The 23,991-nt window shown below is 37.4% G+C and overlaps 1 protein-coding gene across 1 annotated transcript in view; it reads left to right on the top strand.

The window, feature by feature from the left end:
- The window catches only part of TMC1 (transmembrane channel like 1), a 71,451-nt gene that overhangs the window by 34,206 nt on the left and 13,254 nt on the right, over positions 1–23,991 (top strand). Inside the window, exons 8-19 of the mRNA XM_035891733.1 lie at positions 31–173; positions 2,338–2,482; positions 4,533–4,727; positions 9,447–9,626; positions 9,865–10,017; positions 11,427–11,555; positions 15,455–15,522; positions 17,998–18,237; positions 20,781–20,906; positions 22,553–22,631; positions 22,728–22,863; positions 23,756–23,987. Coding sequence (XP_035747626.1) covers positions 31–173; positions 2,338–2,482; positions 4,533–4,727; positions 9,447–9,626; positions 9,865–10,017; positions 11,427–11,555; positions 15,455–15,522; positions 17,998–18,237; positions 20,781–20,906; positions 22,553–22,631; positions 22,728–22,863; positions 23,756–23,987 — 1,826 coding nt within the window. The remainder of the gene's footprint in view (positions 1–30; positions 174–2,337; positions 2,483–4,532; positions 4,728–9,446; positions 9,627–9,864; positions 10,018–11,426; positions 11,556–15,454; positions 15,523–17,997; positions 18,238–20,780; positions 20,907–22,552; positions 22,632–22,727; positions 22,864–23,755; positions 23,988–23,991) is intronic.

Genomic DNA, 23,991 nt, shown 5'->3' with positions numbered 1-23,991 from the left:
GTGACATTATAATTTTTGCTGACTTTTCAGGGCTTTGCACAGTATTCTGTACTCTTTTATGGTTATTACAATAACCAGAGGACAATTGGATGGCTCAAGTTCAGGATGCCTCTTTCGTATTTCCTTGTTGGAGTTGGAACAATTGGCTACAGCTTTATGATTGTCATTAGAACGTAAGTTCTTCTTGGTTCTGGAATAAAGTACATTCAAAAAGGCAGATAATTCCGCTGTTGACCACTGACATTATCTTTTTAAAAATATGGTAATTTTAAGGGCAAGGAAATGCAAGATCAAGTGCAATGTCAAAGTCATGTAAGATTCCTTTAGCTTGTATCTATTTATCTATTGTTCTGTACCAGCAGCTGTGTTGCAGTGTTGCAGAAGTGGGAAAAAAATCTTTACTGAAATAACACATGCCTCCTGCAACTTCGAAATAAAAAATGAATACATAAAGTAAGGAACAGAGCTGCCAGCCCTTCTTTTCATAATGCTCTGCTTCTACCAGAATGTCAGCTAACATCCAGGAAATTCAATTGTTCTATCTTTAATAATACCTTATGTGAGTTAAATTCTTTTATGAATTGAGAAGACAAGGAAGAAAGAAACATATGGCAAATAATTCCCTGTGTAACTGACAGCAGTGAATTATTATCAGCAAGACTATAGGGCATAGTGGTGTAGCGGAATTAATGCTACTGGCCATAGTAAGGTTTTAATGTTCTGTGGAACGCAAAAGAATCTCCAGCAGTGCGAAAACTATGCTTAATATAATGTTAAGAACATAATGTTAAAACAGTAGGAAGCATAAGGTTAAGTGACACAGGGCCTCACTGGTACAACTGGTTATTTATTAGACTTTTTGGCTCTGAAATTCTGGACTTGAATTTTGTCTTAGGATCAGAATTTAAATGAAGAAAATTTATTATTTTTATAACCAAATTCACTATTGGAATAAACTGTGATAGCTTCTAAGGAGATAGGCTGACAATTAATACAATCTTTAATACTCTTGATCTAAGCCAAGTGACCACTTACCACAATAACACAGTTAGCTAGAGCGGTGGCTTTAAAAGATGCATACAGTGAAAAAAATCAGAGTGTTGCAGGTCAAAATTGAAGGGCATTTGTGAATATAGAGAAAAGTGCAGTTAATCTATTTCCACTGTTTTGTGCTGAAGTCAGTATTTTTCACTTGCATGAATATGCTCTTTGCTGTTTCTCCAGAAAGTAATACAGTGGGGACAGAAACTAAAAGCAGCGTAACAGGAGGTGTTACTATTTTTCTGCTGTCAACTCTTACATAAAATGGAAACATTTCTGGTCTCAAAGAAATGTTATGCCAACCACAACTCTTGAGAAGGAATTATCTTAGACTTGAAACCAGCAGCAGGGCAGATCCTACCAAGGACCTTTCATCATCTCTGTCCCTTCTGCATACGAGCAGTAAAACAAAAAAAACCCCAACTCTGGTATTGGTTTATAACAGCTCAGAAGGATTTCTGTGTTATTTACTTACTATTCTCTTCCTAGATTTGAGAGTATGTATTGACTGGATTGTTAAGAATGTGGTATGTAGAATGTGTGGATATTAATAACATAACTCCGCTGCATTACTGAGCTTTAAAATAGGTGTTCTCTTTTCCTGACCAAGAAATCAATACAACACTGAAGGTTAAATGGTTTGTACACTACCAATCCTAGTGCTTAATGGTTTGAATTAAGAGATAAACTATATAGAAGCAAGACCACTATTATTATGTGAATGACAACACTTTGAAATAGAGACATTAGTAGTCATGATTAATTCAAATCACTGAAGAAATAACTTATGTTTCTAGATATTGTTATAAATCTTGTTTATAAGTGCATAGGAGATGAAAGGGATGACAGAAAACTGTGTTATACTTTTGTATGGTATAACAAGATTTGTCCTGGCTTGTTATTTTAGAATTCTTTTTTTATCTTCGTGAAGTCTCTAATAAAACCTACTGCAGTTCAGGATGCTCTGCAGATTTCTGTTTGAGCTGTCTTCTTGATACAGTTTTCCTTTTGAGTTTCTTATCCAGCAGAGTTTCTCTGAGGTGTTAATGAAATAATTTCATTTTTTTCTCATCAAAATGCGTGACACAAGCCCATAAATTGTCTAAATATTAAAATCTCTATCCTTCTGTCTTGTTTCAGACTGAACTTTCCAGATTTACTATAACATGTCTTGCTGCAATAATAGTATAGGTTTTTTTCAGAACAATGTTAGAATTTAGGGACAATTTACAAATCATGCTCACATAGCAGAACTAGTTCTAACAAGGTCTTCATGTGTCTTTCTGGCTTTTGTAGAATGGCAAGGAATGCAAATGAAGATGGTGGTGGGGATGATACTAGTTTTAATTTCAGCTGGAAAATGTTCACAAGCTGGGACTACCTGATTGGCAATCCTGAAACTGCAGATAATAAGTTTGCCTCCATCACAACAAGTTTTAAGGTAAAACAGAGCTCACTAAGGAGAGGTAACGTCATTTGTCTTTCACACTGGTGTGAATCAGATGGAACTAAGGTCAAGTATTAGCTGTGCCTGGAGCCTGGAATCTGAAACTAGAATTGTCAGCTCTATACCCTTCTGAGTCTGGACCTTTGTGCCTTGCCAACTTAATTTTTTCCTTTTGATTGTGGAAGAAAAAAACATTAATGGCATCTTTGTGTCCTCTGTGACTGCAATACTAGTTTTAGAAAAATGATTCTACTGTAAAAATAATCTTTTCCTTTTCTTGCCTCTGATGGCTTCCAGTTTCTATGGTGCTTGTCTGAAAAAGTTTTTTTTAAAATTCTGGTGACATATTGCCAACCTCACATTATCATCTTCTCTTGCTACTCTGAAGAGATACCATAAGATAAAGCAATAGGATCATCTATAAAGGGGTATTCATGATGTCGGAAGAATTGTCCTCAGAATTTTGAGTGTATACTTGCTTTTCAGTAAAAAAGAAAAGGTTACTTTCCTTGCATTATATAAAGTTTTTATTTGCAAATTAATTATGAAATATAACCCAGTTTGCAAGGCAATACAAGGTGTTCTCAGGCCTCTTTTCAGTTTATAGGGTATATTGATTTCAAGAGTCATTGTGGGAGGAATCTGGGTCAGGATGAGAGATGCACTGCTGTGAAAATGGTGAAGGGGATATATTCTATCCATTGAATGTTAAAAGAATGTGTTTCTACACTGGGGTCACTGAGACACAGCAGTGCAGCATGTAAAGGAAAAATTAAATTTCAATGTGATAATGTACAGGGAATACACTGGCAAGGTGTTGCCGGGTAATGAACAAGATGCTAGACTTGCAGCCACACTGACAACATGCAGCATGGGAGCTGGAGGACCAAGCACCAGCTGCACTATCCAATTACAACATCCTTCCTTTCTGCAGTGGTTATATAGCCAATATACCACCTTGCCCTGCCCACCTTCCCAGCTGCAGGCATAAATATAGCTACACTCAAAGTCAGTAGAAACAAAAGGTCCCAAGAAAACAGATATTGAAGAAACACTGACTGAAAGCACTGAAACTGTCTGAACTTTCCCTGCCTGCCTCCTAAGGTCATTTGTGGAAAGCTATTTGGAGAAGAATACAAATCAGTTGGGACAGAGATTAATTTTGAGAAATAAACTCATGAAGCTTTACTGTGATCTTTGCAAATGAGCAAGGAACCTCAGAGAGAAAGGGCGAAGTCTTGGCTTGGGTGAGATCATGGGAGGTTTGCTCAAGACCTGCTGCAATCTTCTTTCGTTTATGTAACAAATTGTAAGAGAAGCAGAGCCATGCAGAGTAGTTATTAAAATGCAGGAGTTCAGCTTCCCCTCTGGGCAACTGGTTTTTATACCAAAGTGAAAAGCTGTAACCAAACTCCTTTTTCATGAGGACACTTCAGAGGAAAAGCTCTTTCTGCTGGCAAAAGTACGAGCTGGAGATTATAGTTACACCAGAGACTTAATATTCATCCATCCTGGCCAAGGATAAATGTGGGGCAAATGTTTTATTTTGCAGTCTGAAGCTGTGCACCCTTTGCCTTTTTTGGGATTCCTACATCTAAACTGTCATGTCATTCATTCTGAATTGCTGACTTTCAGAATAAAACTTTTTGCTCTTTTCTCACAAATGCATGTTTTTAAAGTGTGATGGTCCCATTTCTGGCAGCTAATCACACATTTATCCTGCTGAGCCATTCAGCCTCATAGCACCTTGCAAGCTGACAGAACAAGGATGGTTTCTTTTCGGCATGTGAGTGCAGGTGTAATGAGACTCAGTGGGGACACACTCAACAGAAGCAAAGTGAACTCTGGGGAGAACAAAACCGCAGGGTCCACCAGGGTCCAAATCAGATTTTATGAGACAATACAAGCTCATCTCAAAGCATGATGCCCAGGTGTACATTCACATCTTCGTAATTTATTTAACTGACTTTTAACAACTGGGGAAGCTATGTGGGGTCTGATTATTAAATTACTCATAATATTCTTTTCTTTCTAACAAGTGCAGGAAGCTATTGTGGAGGAGCAGGAGAGCCGAAAAGAGGAAAATATTCACTTGACTAGATTCCTGAGGGTTCTTGCTAATTTCTTAGCCCTATGCACGCTTGCTGGGAGTGGCTACCTCATCTTTTTTGTTGTCAGAAGATCCCAGAAATTTGCCCTGGAAGGTCTGGAGAACTACGGGTGGTGGGAGAGAAATGAAGTTCGTGCTAGCACATTTCTAAAATAGATGTGGTTTGAAACTGTGTTCCTCTACTCTGCATGTTGCCTTTTTTTCCTGAGAACTTAAATACTCTGAGTGTGGGTGGTAAATGTCTAACAAAAGAATTGTTCTTGTTTCTCTGCTTCCTGCTTCATTAAAATGATCGTTCTTTGGTTGGTTCTGTCAAATGTACCTTTGTATTTAGTTTTCATTTGAAGCCTTTACCTTTCCTCCTCTGTGCTCTTAAAATTGTTTTCCAGCCACACTCTGGACTCACAAGATCTCTTCAAGGAGCCTGCTCTCCTGCCCCGAGTAAAGTGACTGGTGTGTGGGCATATCCAAAGTTATTTGGGCCCTCATGGTTACAACTCTGCAGTGTAGCAACAGGGTGAAACTCATGCCTTCCAGTTCCAGCTGCACAGTCCAAGAGTCCAGTACCATTTTTTTGTGCTTAATTTGCTTTCTTCTAGAGCAGATGCAGACCTGGCTGATTGATAGAGATGTATACTGACAGTGACTGTGTTTGCTATAACTGTGTGCAGCCAACACCTGAAGTCAGTGTTGCTGTATGAAAACCTGAGCAGGTTTTATGTAGCAAAGACACTGCTGTGTATGTTGCAAAACTAGATGTTGGTTACTTAAAGTTCATCTTCTGAGCTGGAGTAGGTGTTGGTTACTTAAAGCTCATCTTCTGAGCTGGAGTATAAAGTAGATACCTGGTTTAAAGTAAGGCAAAAAAGATGTTAGCCTCAAAAAGCTGCTGGGATGGGTGAGGATGGAATGAGGAAAGTCAATCCTTAATTTTCAACACCAAAACCTGAGTGAGAAAGTAATGTAGAAAACTCCAGCAATCTACCTCTGGAATCCAGAGAAATGGGGCTGTTGAGATTGGGTTAAGTTACTTGACAAATGTTACTACATTTTGATTTGATGGGGAAGAAAAGTTGTGTACAAAACTGCTTGGCTTAAAGTAACAGGAGCTCTAAGTGTGACAACAGCCTAGCAGATGAAGACAGTTCAGGAGGAATTCAGCTTTCTCTCAGCTGAAAGGTGTGGTAGAAATTTGTTCTAACAAGTGCTACCGAAAGCTGCTACATTAGCTTATGCTGCAATCTGGAATGTAGTTAAACATATGCATGTTTACCTTCATTGTTTTTCTTTTATTTGCTTTACAAAAAAAATAATGCTAAGGAGACTCTTTATCACAGACCTAAAAACTGGTGCAGGTTTATCTCTAAAGGAGAGCAGATAAGGCAACATTGTCGTTATTTGGCTAATGAATTTTTCCCATTGACAGGTAATGAACGTATTTATGAGGTACAAAATATTACCTTTGATTAGATATTAGTATTTAATTACATAAATATATTTGGCTTCTATGTAACAACCATTTAAACATTTTCCTTATTTTCTAGATCAAGCTCTTGTATGTTTGTATCATTAATAAATGAATTGAGATTTTGATCAAAAAAAAGACCCATAAACACTTAATGTAGTACTTACAGCAAATGAAACTGCACCTCTTACATACAATTTAATCAACAATATCTAAAAATTTACTTTCTTCATAAAAAATAAGCTGCTTCTGTAAGAAATTTCTTTCCATCACACTGGATTTATTAAGGAATTAAAAAGTATTTACACATAATTATGGTGTCTTTGGAGCAATCCAGGGTAAATACTTTTTATGTCATCTGTTCCTGAAGCTCATAGCTTAATGAAGTGCCACTGGTGACTTTGTGGACAAGACCTTTTTCTCTCTGACTATCTTTCTCTGTCATAATGTTGTAAATTTTTAAAATCCCTCTCCATGTTGGCAGCACCTAGTTCTGTCGGATTGCAGTTCAGATAAAATTGTCCAGTGTGTCACGGAGAGCAGGAGATTAGTGGAAACAGGCAGACTGGGACTGTAAGGGGATTTCATCAGCCTTTGCATCACTCCTCATATATGGCTGTGGCCTGGTAGTTGGCCACGGGTGAATGGTGATTCAGCATCATGTGACAATTTCCCCATGACTGTGGAAATTTTGGTAAAATGGAGTATAATGCCACTGATTCCCTTAGTAAAGTGTTCTGACATAGGATGAAAATTGCTGAACAAAATTGACTTTTGTCACTTGATAGAAGATAGTTTGCAGAGCTAGAAGGTACTATGAGCATCTCATATTGAGCTACCTTGTTTTCTCAAATACACTTCTGTACTGTTTAAAAATAAAGCTACTTAAAAGAAGAGAAATTTTGATTGCTCTGAATCAGAATCATTAACAACATTTGGGCAAAGATGAGACAAGTTTTACACATCTTTTTTTTTTTTTTTTTTTTCCCAGCAACAAAAAAGTATAACTTTAACATTTCAGGTCTTTCAAGATGAAATAACCCCATGGATCTTTTGCCAAAAAAATCCTGCTCCTTACTTTAATGTTCCTAGTAGTGGGAATAGAGTACATTTATACTGAAGTTATTAAACCATGTTGTGAATGTTCTGTTTAATTCTAGAAATCATCAGGCAGCTTTTATTAATACAAAATATAATTTCTAATTCTAATTTATTTAAAAAAAACCCTGTATTTACTAGAAGAATAGATCTTTTTTAATGGTTTCTTCAGCGGAAGCTAGACAAATCTAAATGTTAGTGGAAGATATGATTTATTTAGCTAGACTATTTACTGTTAATGAACTTACCATTTAACCAACAATCAGCCAGTGTTCAGTTGTTAATGTTGTGTTGGCACAGTTTAATATGCTAGGGGCTGGTGTTTAGATGTGATTGCAGTCACAGGATTTCTTACCAGATGCATAGCAGCTGGAAAAGCTTGTGTAAGTGGTAATTTTCTGGCTTTCAGAGTGCAATTCAGGGACCTGTCAAAAATTACCTTTTTTTTTGTGACTAAAATAATTACTTTTACTTAATTGTTATAATATGATTTATCTCAGATAAATACCTTAGAGTTTTCCAACAACATTTGTGACTTAGATTGAGACAATGTTTTCTGTTTCTTTTGTTGTTTTTAGTCCCTTAAAGACAAAGTTTCTGTAATACAATTTTATTTTAAATTGAAATTGAATCACTGCACTCTTAAACTTTTTCAATTATTTTCATTTTTGGCTGACACAATCAGTTAGAACCAAAAGGTTCAAGTAGTCTTGAAATAATTTTCACCGGTCACTTAGGAGTGTTACATTACTAGAATGCCTGAATTATCTGTAGAATTTATAAGCTATGTTGTATTTTAAACTGCCTATAAAAGCTAGTTATCTGGCTTTTTTTCAGTTTGCTTTCAGTAACATTGTTCCATTTCCATACTGCAAAGATGATGAGTTAATCTTATTACACATTTCTGATAAAATCAGGCAGAAAGAAGCAGTGTTGATATGAATTTGCTTTATGCAGTGAGGACATGAGAGCTGTGATAGACTAGACAGCTGGGTAATCACCAACCGCATGGAATTTAATAAGAGCAAGTGCCAGATTCTCCACCTGGGATGGGGCAATCCTGGTTATTTGTACAAACTGGGGGACGAGAGGCTGGAGACCAGATGCAGCCCCACAGAAAGAGATCTCGGAGTCTGGGTTGATGGCAAGTTGAATATGAGTCACCATTGTGCCTTGGCAGCCAAAAAGGCCAACCATGTCCTGGAGTGCATCAAGCACAGCATTGCTAGCTGGTCAACAGAGGTGACTGTGCCACTCTACACTGCATAAACATGGCCCCACCTCAAGTACAGTATGCAGTTTTGGGTCCCTCAATATCAGAACAACATCAGACTATTAGAGTGTGTGCAGAAGAGGCTGACAAAAATGGTAAAAGGCCTTGAGGGCAAGACTTACAACGAGCAGCTGAGGTCACTTGGTTTGTTCAGTTTGGAGAAGAGAACGCTGAGGGGTGACCTCATTGCAGTCTACAACTTCCTCACAGGGGGCAGTAGAGGTGGGGATGCTGATCTCCTCTCTCGTTACCAGCGATAGGACACAAGGAAACAGAATGAATCTGCATCAGGTAGTTCAGATTGGACTTTAGGAAAATATTCTTTGCTGAGAGGGTGGTCAGTCCCTGGAACAGGCTGCCCAGGGAATTGGTCATGGCACTAAGGTTGTCAGAGTTCAAGGACCATCTGGATGACGCTCTTAGTGATATGGTTCAGTTTTAGTCCTGCAAAGAGCAGGGAGTTGCTAGATCCTTGATGACCCTTATGGGTCTCTTCCAACTTGAGATATTCTGTGATTCTATGAGTATATCATTCTATGATTCGGTGACATCTAGAATTCGCTTTGGATGAGATCTCAGATAATTTAGTGCAGTATTTTTGTAGGAATTCTTTTTATAGAACATCTATGTGTCTATTGGGAAGATGTGGTAGAGATGGAGCATAAAACAGGAAACAGGCTTTGCTAAGTTCTCTAATAGAATTTTGGCTAAAATGTAGGTTCTAGTCAGAATAACAAACATTTGATTATTTTGGAGGTTTAAGTGAAATGTAAAATGAAAAAAAGATCTCATATATCCATCTGCAATAGATTACAACTGACTTTTCATCCCGTCCTTCCTTTGTGAAAACATCTTGTGAGTCCCAGAGTGGATTTTGTTTTTCATTAAATCAAAAACCAAATAAAAAGTAGTAATGAAAATACACCCTTCACCCAAATCAATAATAATAAAAGAACTTGCCTCTAACATTTCATTGTAAACTTCTTTTTTTTTTTCTTTTTTCCACTCTCAGGTGAACATGGTTATGTCACTTTTAGGAATGTTCTGTCCAACTTTATTTGATGTAATAAGTTCTCTGGAAAACTACCACCCTCGAATAGCCCTAAGATGGCAGCTGGGACGAATCTTTGCTCTTTTTCTTGGCAATCTCTACACTTTCATTATTGCCCTAATGGATGAAATCAATCTCAAGGCAAGATATTTACTTCCCTTCACTATTTTTAACAGGTAGCTGGGCAAGGATGAGGATTTCGAACCAGTCACAGACATGTCAGTGAAAGACATTCTTTTTTTTTTCTGTACTGTAAATCACATCCAGAATTATTATTTCACTGGTAGTGGGAGTCTTGGAGTAGAAAAGATTGAGAGTTGTTAACAAACTCGTGTTGCGTTTTTGTTTTTTTTTTTTCCCGATTTATTTCTCTACTTAGTTGGAAGAAGAAAAGATAGTAAAGTATAACATGTCAATATGGGAAGCCAGTCTATACAATGGTACTATTCCAGAAAATTCGACTGCTCCTCCAATACAGGTGGACCCTGCAGATGTGCCTAGAGGGCCGTGCTGGGAAACAATGGTAGGACAGGTAATGTAACTCTTTTGAGCTCATATTTGAAAACAGATCACAATCTATTACAAGATATGATACCTAAATTCTCTTTATTTCTGCTAATAAGTGGCATTAAGGTGGGGAAAGGTGAGAAAAAGCAGATGTGGGATTTTTCCCTGAGCTAAAAAGTTGAGAAAAAATTATCTGAGTTTCTTTCAACCTTGTCTAGTAGGGAATTCTTTCTCCTGGTAGTTGACAGCATTGAAAGCATTTCTTTTTCCCCCTCCTTGTCACTGTTCTCTTCATTTACCTTCCTCTTCCTTGTCCCATCTTTGTCTTGCAAAATCTGTTTAGCAGTTTTGAAAAGTTGGATTTGTCACAATCCCTAATAAATGTCATAATTCTGATCAGAATTTTGATTAAGCAATATCAGTTTCTGACCACAACAGACCTATAGAAAAGATAAGAAAAAAGGAGTAGCTCAACAAGGAAATATGTGTAAGATAGCTCTTACAGCAGTGTGCTTTTGAGAAGGCATCTCTGTCTTTAGCCAAGTAATATAATACAAAAGAACAACAGTGATTTAATGGTAAATCTACTCAGTCATTTTATTTGAATCAGTTGAACATTTGTTCTTATTGAACTATTATTATAAACTGTCAATTCCACAGAATTTTCTAGCATACCCCTTTCCTCTATTTGATTGTACCCTATTGTTGTTTTGTGCATGAGAATGAATTCACCACTGAATCACAATTTTTGCCATTGCTCCATCACTCTGACAATCTCACCTCCTGAATGAATAAATCACCAGCAGGGAGCAGACAGGCAGGAAAAACAGCCCCTCTATTCTTTTCACTGATGCTGAGCAATAAGCTAAGAACAACAAGAACTCATCTCTGCACTAATTTTCTCCTTAATTTCAGATCAGGGAGAGTAATAGCCTTTTGGGTTATTGGGGTAAGGCCTCTTACAGTAGGGTTTGGTGAGACTTACTAAAATAAAAGTAGAGGAATGAGGATTTCCATTAGGATTTTCTTCTTTCCTCTCCATATTCACTGGGAGTTGGTGCTCCTTGAGAAAACAAGTCATTCACCTTTTTTTTCCCAACCTTCACAAAGTCAAAGGGGTCAAAAGCAGTTTAAGATATCAGCTCAAATTTGTGTTATAGCAGCAATCTTTTCTGGAAGAGTTTCCCAGCCTAATCATACCCTGGAAGTCCTACCTGATAATATGATCACAAATTAGAGCAAAGGATACCTCTAGTAAACAAGGGGCAGTTTTTCTCCTGGCATTTTTCAGAATTGGTGAATGTAGAGGAGGAGCAGAGTCTTTTCCATGTTGAAGCAGGGTAAGCACAGTTAGGGATCTAGTCCAGTATTTCATTATTATTGTAATTATTAATTGCTTAAAAATGTTCTTAAAAGAAAATGTTGCTCTAACAGGAATTTGTGCGGCTGACTGTCTCTGACACGATGACAACATACATCACAATTTTAATTGGTGATTTCTTGAGAGCTGTCTTCGTTAGGTTTTTCAATTACTGCTGGTGCTGGGACTTGGAGTATGGATTTGTAAGTATCTGATTTGCTATTTTAAATGTCTTTGTCAGATTATTACTTCACATTTTTGTAGTAAATTACATTTTTCTTTCAATCCTACAGATTTAACAGTTGGCTAATCACATCGCCTTCAAAATCCCTGAACAACATTGTATTAGTTTTTCTCAGAATTTTCTTACGCCTTAATATTGTCTTATCCTTTAGACTTTGGTAACTTTAGCAAATGTTGGGTTTTTTTTTTTTTCATTCAGTTATGTAAGAAAACTGGGTACACATTTTTCACACATTTCCAATTTGAAAATTCATTCGTTGTTCCACAGAATAAAATCTCATTGACTTCTATGGGATTTTGGACAGGGTCTTCTAGCACACAGTGTTTGTGGAGAAAAATATGAAAGAACTTATTCAAGAAATCTTATATATTTCTGCTAGAATTAGTTTAGCTGAAATAAAGTCAGTAAGTCCCATAACATAAGTGGGTGTAGAGCTCTTCATCTGGGAGGTGAGACTAACACTTTACACAGATCTGTACTTGGTTAACTTAGTCAGCTAAGATAACTACACTAAGGTCTGACGTTGCTTTTTTACCTGTTAAGTAGTAGTCAGGGTACTGGCAAAGCTTGTGAAGCTCTTGAAGTCTCGTTTGTACGTACTGAGATGTATGGAAAAGAGCTAAGTCATTTAAAGCTATCTTGGGTACATAGAATCACAGAATTATAGAACCATTTGGTTGGAAAAGACCTTTAAGATCACTGAGCCCAACTGTAACTCTGCATGAGCAGCTGTTCTGCCATCCTTTTGTCCTCGTTTCCTCAAAATTTTACCTTCATACATGTACAAATTTCTTGGTTTACTAAACGCAGTATCTCAGGAAATTCTAATTTTTCAGAGGGAGAGAAAATTCAGGTGTTTTCTATAGAAAAAACAGTTTTCTGGTATAGCAATCTCATTGCTATTGCCTGGCTCCTATGAAATTTTGGCCTTTATAGAAAGGTTCAGGTTTCCCCCTATTAGTTCTATGCTATGTCTCAAACAGGACTGGTGTAGGGCTGGAGACAAAGACTACCAGTTGGCCAGGCTGTGGACAAACCCTTGCAATATCAAATGCAGGAATTTGAATATAGCATGGTCAGAGAGCCAGCATAGCTTGTGGAACCATGTATTTTCATATACTTAAATTGCATCTGGAGCTTCCTCACATTTTCAGATGTTCCACAGTCATCACAATAGCTAAGGCTGGATCTAGGGAACACATGAATCATCATAGCCAGTGCTACATCTGATGCAAAATAGCTCAAAAACTGTATTTTCCAAAGATGTGAAGTGATAGCCTAGATCTTTTCCCTCTCAGGATATCCACAATCAATGAAAGAGCCTGAATGAATGCAAGCCTGAAAGCTATTCTGAAGACTGTAGGACAGATACTATACATCAGGTGATTTGGCTTCCATTTGGGCTTCCTGAAGCCTTTTCTGTCTTGTTATTTACTCTGAATCAGCTGCCTTTTATGCAGGAACTTTTTGTTGCATGACCAGCTCAAACACAGGTGCCTAGTATTATTTGAGATGACCCTGGGTATCAAGAACAGCTGGAGGGGGCTACTGGATGCATTTTTTGTGAGATGCCTGAAGTGTGCTGGTGTTGGGAGCCACACAGTGAAATGTAGGATAGCTTGGTCTGAACTGGGAGTGCCAGTTGCCAAGTGATAATGAATACATCCATCCATTAACAATTCAGATGATTTTTTCTCTCTGTTTTTTGTTACCATTAGGGATGTTAAATGGAATATTATACAGTAATTCAACCAATAGAACAGAGCCTATAAAGGAAAGAGCTTTAATTAAGGGTCTGGACTAAAGAGCTGCACAGATACCATCCTTCTTTCCAGCTATTTATCCATATGCAAAGTAAAGAACATAGGGACAATAAGCAGTGAGAGTGAACCTCACAGCTCAAACACAAGGGCTTCAACACTGTTGATGGCAGCTGTGGCATGTTTATGCAGCAATGAGAGGACAATTATTTCCACGTTACATTACTGTTCTCGAAGTGTCAAAAACACATCTGCTGGTAGGGGATGCTGAAACCAACTTATTATTGACATCTTTATTTGGCAGTATATAGGAATGGCTATAACGATCTGGTCCATCATGGTCCTCAGGTCCAGTAAGCTGCCTGAAACAACAGCCAGATTTCCAAACTGGAAATCATTGCATTTCTGGAAATACCCAAGTTAAAAATCTTCCTTAGGAAGTAGCTATACCTGTGTCTCTGTAGTTAGTAGTCATGATGTACCTACCAACCATTTTGTTTTTAGACTTTTTCTATACCCTAAATAATTTTGACAACGAAAATGTCTTTTGGCAAAGAATTCTAGAGATTAACTTTCATATTTTGTGGAAAAACACTTCCTTTTGTTTGTTTAAAAATTAAATTTCCAATTATTTTATTTGTTAATGCTAGCCCCTGTGTTATGAAGAACAGTCACACATTGTTTGATTCTGTATGATCCTATTAATCTCTTTATGTCACTTATGACATTCTATCTCTCTATACAGCTTTCCTTAAGTGAACGGCTTTCCAAGCTGAATACGGCTAATTATTTAATCTTTCCTTGTATGGAAGCAGATTCGCAAATACATGCAACATAAATATAGCAGTTTGCTGTAAACTTATACATATACATCTGTAAAAAAATGCATTTTTCTCAAAATATTCCAATAATATAATGTAGTACAATTCAAAATTGTGATTTTAATTGATCATTTTAACAAAATAACTTTGTCTTCATTCAACCATAAAGCAATAGTTATTTTTCTATCTCATGACCCTTCCTCCCTCTATCAGTCATCTATGTCATTAATACCTGGAAGATACACTTATTCATGATCTTTTTGTCCACCCACTATGGTCAATCATGCAAGTCACCAGCTATGGTGTAGCAAAACTTTCTTATATGAAAAATCCTGTGACAATGCAAAACCATATGAATAAAATGCTTGAATGAGACATGTAGGTGTAAACCAGAAGCTACAATTTATTACCAGAAAGTTTTGTTCTGGTGCATATGCACACAGACTAATATGTATGTGTGTATTTCAATCATCACTCAAATGCAGTGTACTCAATGTTTGCAGATGGAAGTGTTAATGAAATAAAAACTAATAAATAAGGTAAAAGAAGAGACGTGGAAATGACTGAATATTTGGAAAAACAGAATGATAGGGTCGGATGATTAGTTCAGAAATATAAGACTAAAGAATTACTTGCTTATGATACTTATGTGTCTTATCAGAAATAAAAATTTATGATACAGTGCTTTCTTCAGCAGAAAAATTGATAATAAGACCCCATGGCTGAATCTTGAAGTAAAAATTAGAATCAAACACACTCAAATTAGAAATAAGTTATTCATATTAAGCAGGGAAGACAATGATTGGCAACATCTATCAATGCTTAAAAAGAATTCATCAACAGTGTAACTGTTAAACTTAAAATATGAAGGACAGTGTACAGTTCAAACAGGAATTAAATCACTGAAGTCTCATGGCTGGTACTGTATTGGAGGACACATTAGATGACTGCCACTAGCCACTCAAATGGAAAATTTATGAATTGTTGGTTTAAAGTTTACCCAGTAACCAGACTTTTTTTAATTCTCCATGAGCACCTTCAGCTGAACAAATCCTAAAAAGATTTTCAGTAAGATGCCAAAAGCTATATTAAAGTCTGCCTGTTGGCCTTGAGTCATGTTGAGTTGTTTCATGATTCACCAATATGGTGCAGCAAGAGGCCTTACAACACAATGCCAGTGTGCTGCTACTGTTGGAAGTGACAGCTTTAATCCACTGTAAGTTATGTTAAAACCCTTTGTGCAAGCCTAATGAAAGCATCTGTGTTATTTCTTTCAGCCTTCATATTCTGAGTTTGATATAAGTGGAAATGTCCTGGGACTGATCTTTAACCAAGGCATGATCTGGTAGGTGTGGCAAAGCATGTTGCATCCACAGGACTACAGGGTTTAGCTGTATCTATGAAAGATTCTTCTGAAATGCTGATCCTATCCCATTCCTTTAGTTTGATGGAAGTGTAATGCAATATATATCAAACGCTGGTACACTGCAATCGGTGGAACCACTTCAAAACTAGTTCTGGGCTAAGATTATGTGACCAGATGCATCAGGATTTTGCAATGAGCTGGTAAGACCAACGGGTAAAAAGCTGCATAGATTAATCTTTTTTGTTGGCTGACTGCTTGCTGGAGCAAGCACCTGGTCTGTACTGGTTTGCTTTGAATTTCAGCTTTTCAAAATACCTTACAACTCTTTTTCCATGTGTCCTGTGCAAAAAGGTCTTAAAACAAATGTATGTATACTTATGTGTGCAGGCATGTGTATGTGCATAAAATGTTACTGCTGCAGTATTAGTCCTTAGCTCTGGAGGGGAAGAGGTTTAAGTTTCATCCCAGTTTTTGGACCTTACATGAGTGGTAAAGAATACCAGCATGTAGAGTCCTCATGCAAGATGCTTGGTCTTCCTCAGGAACTGTCCTCCTCAAGCACTGCTGACTTCTCAAAGTTAGTTCTTGCTAAGGACTAATTTTTCACTTTTAATATGACTTTGCTGATAAGAATTTTTGCTTGGTGAAAGCCCTCACTTCTGTAAAGCCCAAAGGTTTTGTGTTGTATGCATGTCAAAGAAATGCCACAGAAATACGGCAAAGAAAGAAGCTATAAATATCTTGCAGCTCCCACCAACCAAGGTCTGTTGAGGGGATGCAATGAGGGTCCCAACAGCAGCACTGGGGGCTTGCTCAGAAGGAGGGTATACTGCTGGGCATCAGCATGGCACCACCTATGGCCTCGTAGAGATGGCATGCCACAAGAATGTGGCTGGAAGGAGTCCAGCCCTGCTGCTGGCATATGAGGCACCTATGTTGTGTCTAGCACCTTAGAAAAGCAGCTTAGTGTTGCAGTTGGCATCTTGCTATTTGCCTTAGAACTGGAATTCTAATTTCTGATAGGAAACATTTCTTAGGCTGCTGTTCATCAAAATGATGAGGCTGCAGCATAAACTCTGCTTGCAATTTTATACACAATCGATGGCACTAATACTTTCTACTGCTGTAATAAACACTTTGGAAGACAAGTTGGAAATCTTTCTCTACCTGAGAGACATTGAGGACTCAGCAAGGGAGTCGATTCCTGATTATTCTCTAACAAAATGTCTATACATATCTATAATTCGTATACTTCATTATATGTACAGACTCTGCGCATGTCTAAGCTGTCACGATCCAATATACACATTCTGGCACAGAGATCATGGAAAAGTGCTCTCTTCTTTTTCTCTGTGTTTTCACAAACCATGTGGGATGCAAATAATTTGCAAGTCTGCTCCTATTAATAAGCTTTGGCAAGAATTTGTCTGCCATATAATAAATGTTACACTGAAATATTATGATAATGGCCATAAGTTACCCAGATTCTGAACCTGTTGAAATTGAGGAGTATTTTGCAACTGATTTCGATGAGGGTAAGGAACAGGGCCATGACGTGTCTCTCCCTTCAAGCATAGACTAGCAAATCCTTTACTTTTTTCATTGAAGATACATGAAAAGAAGAAGGAGAGAGATTAATATAATAGAGTCTGTCATCATATTTTGGTACTCAAAAGGTCTTTCCAACCATGTAGATCAATTTCCTATTTTTGAAATAGAAAAAGTGAAGCACTCAGAGGCAAAGCAGCTCAGCCCTGGTCACCTGGACAATGATTAAGGAAAAAGTAGATTCCTGGTCTGATGATACATTCTATATTATTTGGCCAGGTGAATGAAAGCAATTGCTCTTCAGTCAGTATGGCACAAGAAATAAGGTGTGACAAAAATAAAACGGCCCCAACTATTTCAGTGTCATAACCATGCAAACATACTTAATAACAAAAAAAATATATTTAGCAATAAGCAGTTTGTTGGAATGAAGCACTTAATAACCATGCTAACAGAAGGAAAATAAATGTCAACTAAGCAAAAATATCCTTCTTAAAATGGTGCTGTATATTAAGAAAAATAATAAAGAATAACCTAGATTATTGTAGTAATACCTAGCTTTAGGGTTGTCTTTTTCATACAACACAAGTGAGATGCTACCTGAACTAAAGGGACAAAGTAAGAGTGGGTAACATTTCATCAGATGATCATTTAATTTGCAGAGAAAGAAGGCTTTGTAACTTTGAAACAAAAAGTTCATATGGGGAATCCTCTCCATATGCCTTCAATTCTTCTTAAAGCAAGACTGAAGAGACAAAAACAGTAAAAAAACTTAAAGGTGGTTTTATGAACTTGATTTCTAAGTGCACAGTGTGTATTGCCGCAGACATAGGGAATTGGTGGCATAAGTAGGAAGACTGAAGTCCTACAATAAAGTGGCTATTTTTTCCTTTGCTTCTTTTCTAGGATGGGATCTTTTTATGCTCCATGTCTCCCAGCAATCAACGTGTTCCGCCTCCACACTTCGATGTACCTGCAGTGCTGGGCAGTGATGTGCTGCAACGTCCCCCAGGAGAGGGTCTTCAAGGCTTCCAGATCCAATAACTTCTACATGGCCATGCTGCTTTTCATCCTCTTTCTCTCCACGCTGCCTGCTGTGTACACCATTGTCTCCATCCCACCATCTTTTGACTGTGGTCCTTTCAGGTTTTTTGCATTTTACGTGCATTTTTTGTTATTGATGTAATGAACCACTCATCACATCACAGTGAATGATGCAGTAATGGAAAATGAGCTTCTATAATAAGTGTCAGCACCCAATAAGCTGAGTGTTTAATTGTGTCACATTTCCCCCTGTGGATAATTCCTGAAGCTGGAATCCTAGAGAACTGAGTAATTCTTTAAAAAGTTTTATCTGAAGTGTAGAACTGAAAATATTTTCTTTTAGTTAGTTGTAATGTAAAAGATGGTCATTACTGCTGTAATTAAGACAGAAACCATTCTTAAGGAGTAGAGCAGTGACCTATTATGCATCTCTGCTCTCCCGCCTTAGGACCGATGTCTTTCAGGAAAAGTCTGCATATGCCCTGTAGGAGGGGCATATGAGAATGTGTGGTGGTATGCTAAACGTATGGTGGTGCAGTCTTTGCCTGCTGTGATTCTCTCCGGCTGACACAGTATTTCATGCACCTGTATTATCTCTGTGAAGCTAATCCTCTTTCTGAAGTCTTCAAGAACTCCACATCTATTAGTCCCTCCTGCCTTGTATGTGCAAACATGTGCCTTGTATTCAAGCTAGCTTAGATGTTGTCACACTTTCTCCTGTTCACACTAACTGGAAAGTCCAGGACCATTTTCACTATCTTTACTTGCCAGGTAGCATGGCATACAACTATAATGAGTACACAATAATAGTCAGTATATGAAATTAAAATTTTTAAGAGACTTTTGTCTTTGGATTTGAACAAAGTATTAGCAAAGCAAGAGTAGGAGAACAGTAAAAGAGACATCTTGATTCCAATTAAAAGGTTGAATAATACATTACTATTGTCAGTAAAATGATAGCTGTATAATCCCCAGTGCACTTTATAAGGGAGCAGAAGGCTTGCCACATTTTCTAACCACCTGCAATAGTCACAGTTACCTAAAAGGGAAAATTGTATAATGCACCAAAAATTCTGATGAGACAAAAAATTGCTTCAATTTATGGAAGCAATAATAACAAAGCAAGTGACGCAAAGTAAGATTTTTTATTTGAGTCACGGAGAAGAAAGTACAGAGGGAGAGATCTGGAATCAGATCTGAGTAGTTGCAGTTATTGAATTACATATTACTGAAATGGTAGGTTTACTGTTCAAAATGAGAAAGATAATCGTACCTGCAATTTTTTTTTTCTGTCACATACAGACATATGTTGTTCTTCATAAAAAATGTGAAATCTTCAATGTAACATATAATGGGGGAGGACTTGAAACTAATGAAGGTTCATTCAACCTGGGTGTAGGTAATCCTTCTGTTGAGCAGCCAGTGGATAAATGCTGGTAGCACATGACTCTATATTAAAAAAAAAAAAATATTTTTCTGTTGGTAACTCGGTGACTCATCTATTATGAAACTTTGATTTTTTTCTGGTTTGTTTTGCTTTTTAAATCTATCATTAAAGGCAACATATAGAACTCAAGAGAGACCTGCCAGGAGTAGGGAAGCCAGGACAGAATTAGCAAAGTTGTAACAGAAGCAGCTTTGTGCATGCTGGGGAAAAGATAAGGAGAACACAGAGTGAAACTTCTCATGTGTCATGGGTGGGTGGGAGAAGCGGAGAGAAAGAACTGGTTCAAAGAAGAATTCTACTTGCAACCTTTTTACATGACCTGGAATAGGGTAAACGTTGAGAACAATGGATTAAGAAAAAGACCTGGTAGTCAGAAATGTTTTACAAGAGCTGAAAAGAGGTGACAGGAGACCTCAATGACTGGAATATCAGGTGGCAATTTGGTGACAATCCCTTTAACCAACTACCAATTAGTCTCAATACACATAAAGACTCATTTTGCTGGCCTTGTTCAGGTAAAAACTTTCAAATTCTATATTGTGAGGCACAGCCAAAACCGAAATAAACAAGAAGGGACTTTTGGAACATTTACTAAAATGCTTCTGCAAGAAAAAAATAATGTTAATAGCCTACGGATAAAACACTTTCTCCATAAGCTGGCCATGGAACAATTACACATGAAGGTTATTAGATTGCTGTAACAATAAAAAATTCTCCTAAACCACACCCACTGACTTCTATAGCATTGGTACACAGCAAAGAGAGAGGAGAATTAGACTGAACAGTGCTGAACAGAAAACAATGGGAAGGGGAAAGTTTTTTGCTTGTCAGTCATATAAAGATGGGATTTGAAGTTTTCACCATGACTTCACAGAGGCCAAATTCCACTTCTTTCTCTGCTTGGTGGCATGGAGTTCACAACTCGGTACACTGATTTTTTGAGGAGTAGTCTTGGTGGTAACAGCAGGCAAAATCTATTAGCATATAATAAAAATATTGGTGTCTATTTTCCCCATTAAAATACATAAGTACTATTTTAAATAATATTCCTTTCAGAGTGTCAAGTTTTAAATAATGTTAACTGATATTGTCCTTTTCCCAGGTTTGATGTGATGTGATTAACCTATATGCTCATACCAGAGCATTGACATTGCCATGGTATTTTATGTGATAGATTGTCAACTTTTCTGTTTAATAGTGGGAAGACGAGAATGTTTGAAGTCATATCAGAAACTCTGGAGCATGACTTCCCTTCCTGGTTTGGGAAGGTATTTGGTTATGCCTCTAACCCTGGACTCATCCTACCTTTTATATTGCTGATGGTGTACGTATAGAGTATTAACTCAAAGCTGGCTTAATCTACAGTTAAGTTTCTTTCACTCTGAATCTTCACCGCCTGAATACTTAATTAAATACAGTGCTGATTGCCCTGTGGTGATGGACTTGGAGAATTCATGAGCCTTTTATTTGATCATAATTAATGCACCATTGCTCAAAGGGCAGCAAATGTTTTTTGTTAAATGGCTTTCTTTTTGCTTTTGTTATTGCTTTTAAAAGAGTTGTTGTTGACACAATAATTGAAAAGCTATTAAAATGCAAAAGGCTATAGGGGATTTGAACTGCTGTGACTTTGATCAGCTTGTCCAGTAAGCATAACAGCACATCATAAATTCTTAGCAAGTTCATTAGAAACATGACCACCGTGAAACAATTATTTCTCAGTAACTTTCAGTGAGCCTGATGTTCAGTGCCTTGGCCTTTCCTTGATAAACAATGCACTCTATGCTGTTGTGACAGGAGTGTGAGACAGGGTGTTGGAGACTTTATGAAATAGGGCTAATAAAATTTTTTTTGTGAATCAGTACCTGGTAAATAATGACCCCAGAACAGTCTTTCTTAGAGTCTGCATTGAGTTCTGCATTTTAAATTGCTGTATACATATATTGGATTATTTAGCATACTGCTGAACTAAACATTAATTCTATGTAGAGATGAGCTGGGATTTAACCCTACATTGTAGAACTGCCAATAAAAATAGACAAGATTATAGAATACAATAGAAATTGCAGAAGGATTTTACATGAGCAAAATGAAATTCTGAGATTAAATTTTTCCAAAGTATATAACATCATATTCTATTTTAACCCTTGGTTAGAAAACCAAAGAATCCAGACTGTCCTCTGAAATACCTGGCCAACCCCTACTGGTTTTTTTGAGTGATATTCCTTTCCTGGAATGGTCCAAGGCAAAGATACTAAAAACAAATAAAGAAAATTTAAAAATGAAGGAAAATACAAGGCAAAATCAGGCAAAGCAGAGAAAATAGAATATGCAGATTAATTATTGATTGCTTACATCAATAAAAGCCTTCATATCAGAATTTCTTCAAATCAGGTTGGTGAAAAAAATAATTTCGTAGAGTTATCACAAAAGTAATACAAAACACTGAAAAATGAAAATTGTATTATGCAGTTATGTTTTTGTTTAGTAGATAAAAGAGGTCACATTTTAAAATAAAAATGAAAATCTATGCTTTTGGCTGTTTTCTTGCCAGTACTTGAGTTTGCCTATTGTATTAGTTCAAAAGCTTTTATAGATATGATTTAATAATTTTTAAGGTATGTCATACAAGTTAATTAACTTTTATACATTATTCTTTAGAACACACTTCATAGCGAGGCATAGATTTATGGAACATCTTCCTAAACTACAATAGAAATGAATGTGGAGTATTAATAAACAGAATGATTTCTCTCACCTTTTTTTTTCCCCTGAAAGAACAGTGCCTTCCTCATACTGTAAGGAAGCATGTTGTTTGTTGTCAAAATACTACTACTGATTAGGCATGATAAATGAGGAAAAGACACAGACTTTATATTAGCACAACTGTAGTTGTTGCTATAGGAAAGTTGTAAAAGTCTTTACATTTAAATCATTACCTAACAAGAAATTATTTTTCTTTAAATTTAGCCTGAGTATTTACTATCTCAACGCTACATCCAAATCCTACAAGGAAGCTAACTTGGAACTTAAAAAGAAGCTACAAAGTGTAAGGAATAGAGAACCATTGATTTTTGGTTTTACCAAATATTAGAGAAGCCATTCAGGTCACTGAAAGATCCCCTCTCTCTCTCCCCACCATTAGCAAGCAGAAGAAAATAAAAGAAGAAATAAACAAAAGGCACAAAAATCAAATGAACAAGAGGAAAATCCATTTGAGACAGAACCATCACAGCCAAAGCAAAAAGGAGGCAAGCAAGATGAATCCACTCCAAACCAAGGTAAGGACTGTTTTGAACAATTCAGAATCAGGAATTCATGTATGCCAGACCATAGTCTTCTTCACTGCCTTGACTGCTTCCTTTGCCATAATCTCCTGAAAGATATTCACGATACCGAATCACAATTATTAACCTTATCTCCACTCAGTTTTTCTTTCTTTGGCTTGTTGAATAAATACTGTAACATTAGGCCACACCAGGCAACACCAAAGCAAAAACCCCCTGTAATAATGAATTGCAGGGTCCGAGCCCTGCAAAAAAAATCCCAAACACTTAAAGCCCAGTGTGAATGTCAGTGATCCCTCTTACTTATCACAAACCAGTTGGGTACAAATCTTGCACAATCTTACTGTATTTCATTGATCCAGGACTGCTCAGGACAGCATTTGTCCTCTATACCTCTGGGAGAAGGTATAGTGAGAACACAGTACGGTAGCAGTCCTTATCGGAAAGCCTAGCCTGGTCAGGCAGGTTTCAGTCTGTCCTGAAGGATTTTGTAGGCTGTTTCCTTTCCCCTGGACACCTCTAGGTTTTCCCTATCCTGCATGCATGTCATGCAGCCAGTAAAGGCTCAAGCCAAGCAGAGAAACCCAGATCACAGATGGCTGGCTTTGGAAGAATGACATAGAAAGCATGTCTGCAGCCTCAAAACCTGCCCGCTTAACTTTGAAATTACTACCTTTGTTGTCATTCATAGACGATACCTAAGTGTACTTTGGAAAAGCCTCCTCTTTCCTTCATTTGGGCCTTGCAGAAATGACTGGAGGGAAAATATGGTGCCAAAATCATGAAGATATATTACTCCAGGTTTCAGGCTGTTGGCAGAGGAGGCCCCAGGGAATTTCTGGTTTGCACGTTCATTTTCTAATTTTGTTCTCCAAACACATTTCAGACAACAAGAAAGGACAGGGTGGCAACGAAGCGAAGAAGACAGGCCAGCCACAGGAAGCCAGCTCCTCTCAGTCACTCCAGAATCCAGGCCCTGCCCCGAATGACCACTATCCCCCTCAGAGCAGAGGAGGAAACCTTCCTCCCCCATCTATAGCTGTCACAAGGCCACCGGGGCCTAGAGGGTATGGAGTGCCGGGCTATCCACCTGGAAATCCACGCTTCCCAGGGGCACAGCCA

Source organism: Egretta garzetta, unplaced genomic scaffold, assembly GCF_000687185.1.
Source record: "Egretta garzetta isolate BGI_Z169 unplaced genomic scaffold, ASM68718v1 scaffold353, whole genome shotgun sequence".
NCBI lineage: Eukaryota > Metazoa > Chordata > Aves > Pelecaniformes > Ardeidae > Egretta > Egretta garzetta.
The sequence above is the reverse complement of the archived record's forward strand: the minus strand, read 5'-3'. Positions and strand labels throughout refer to the sequence as shown.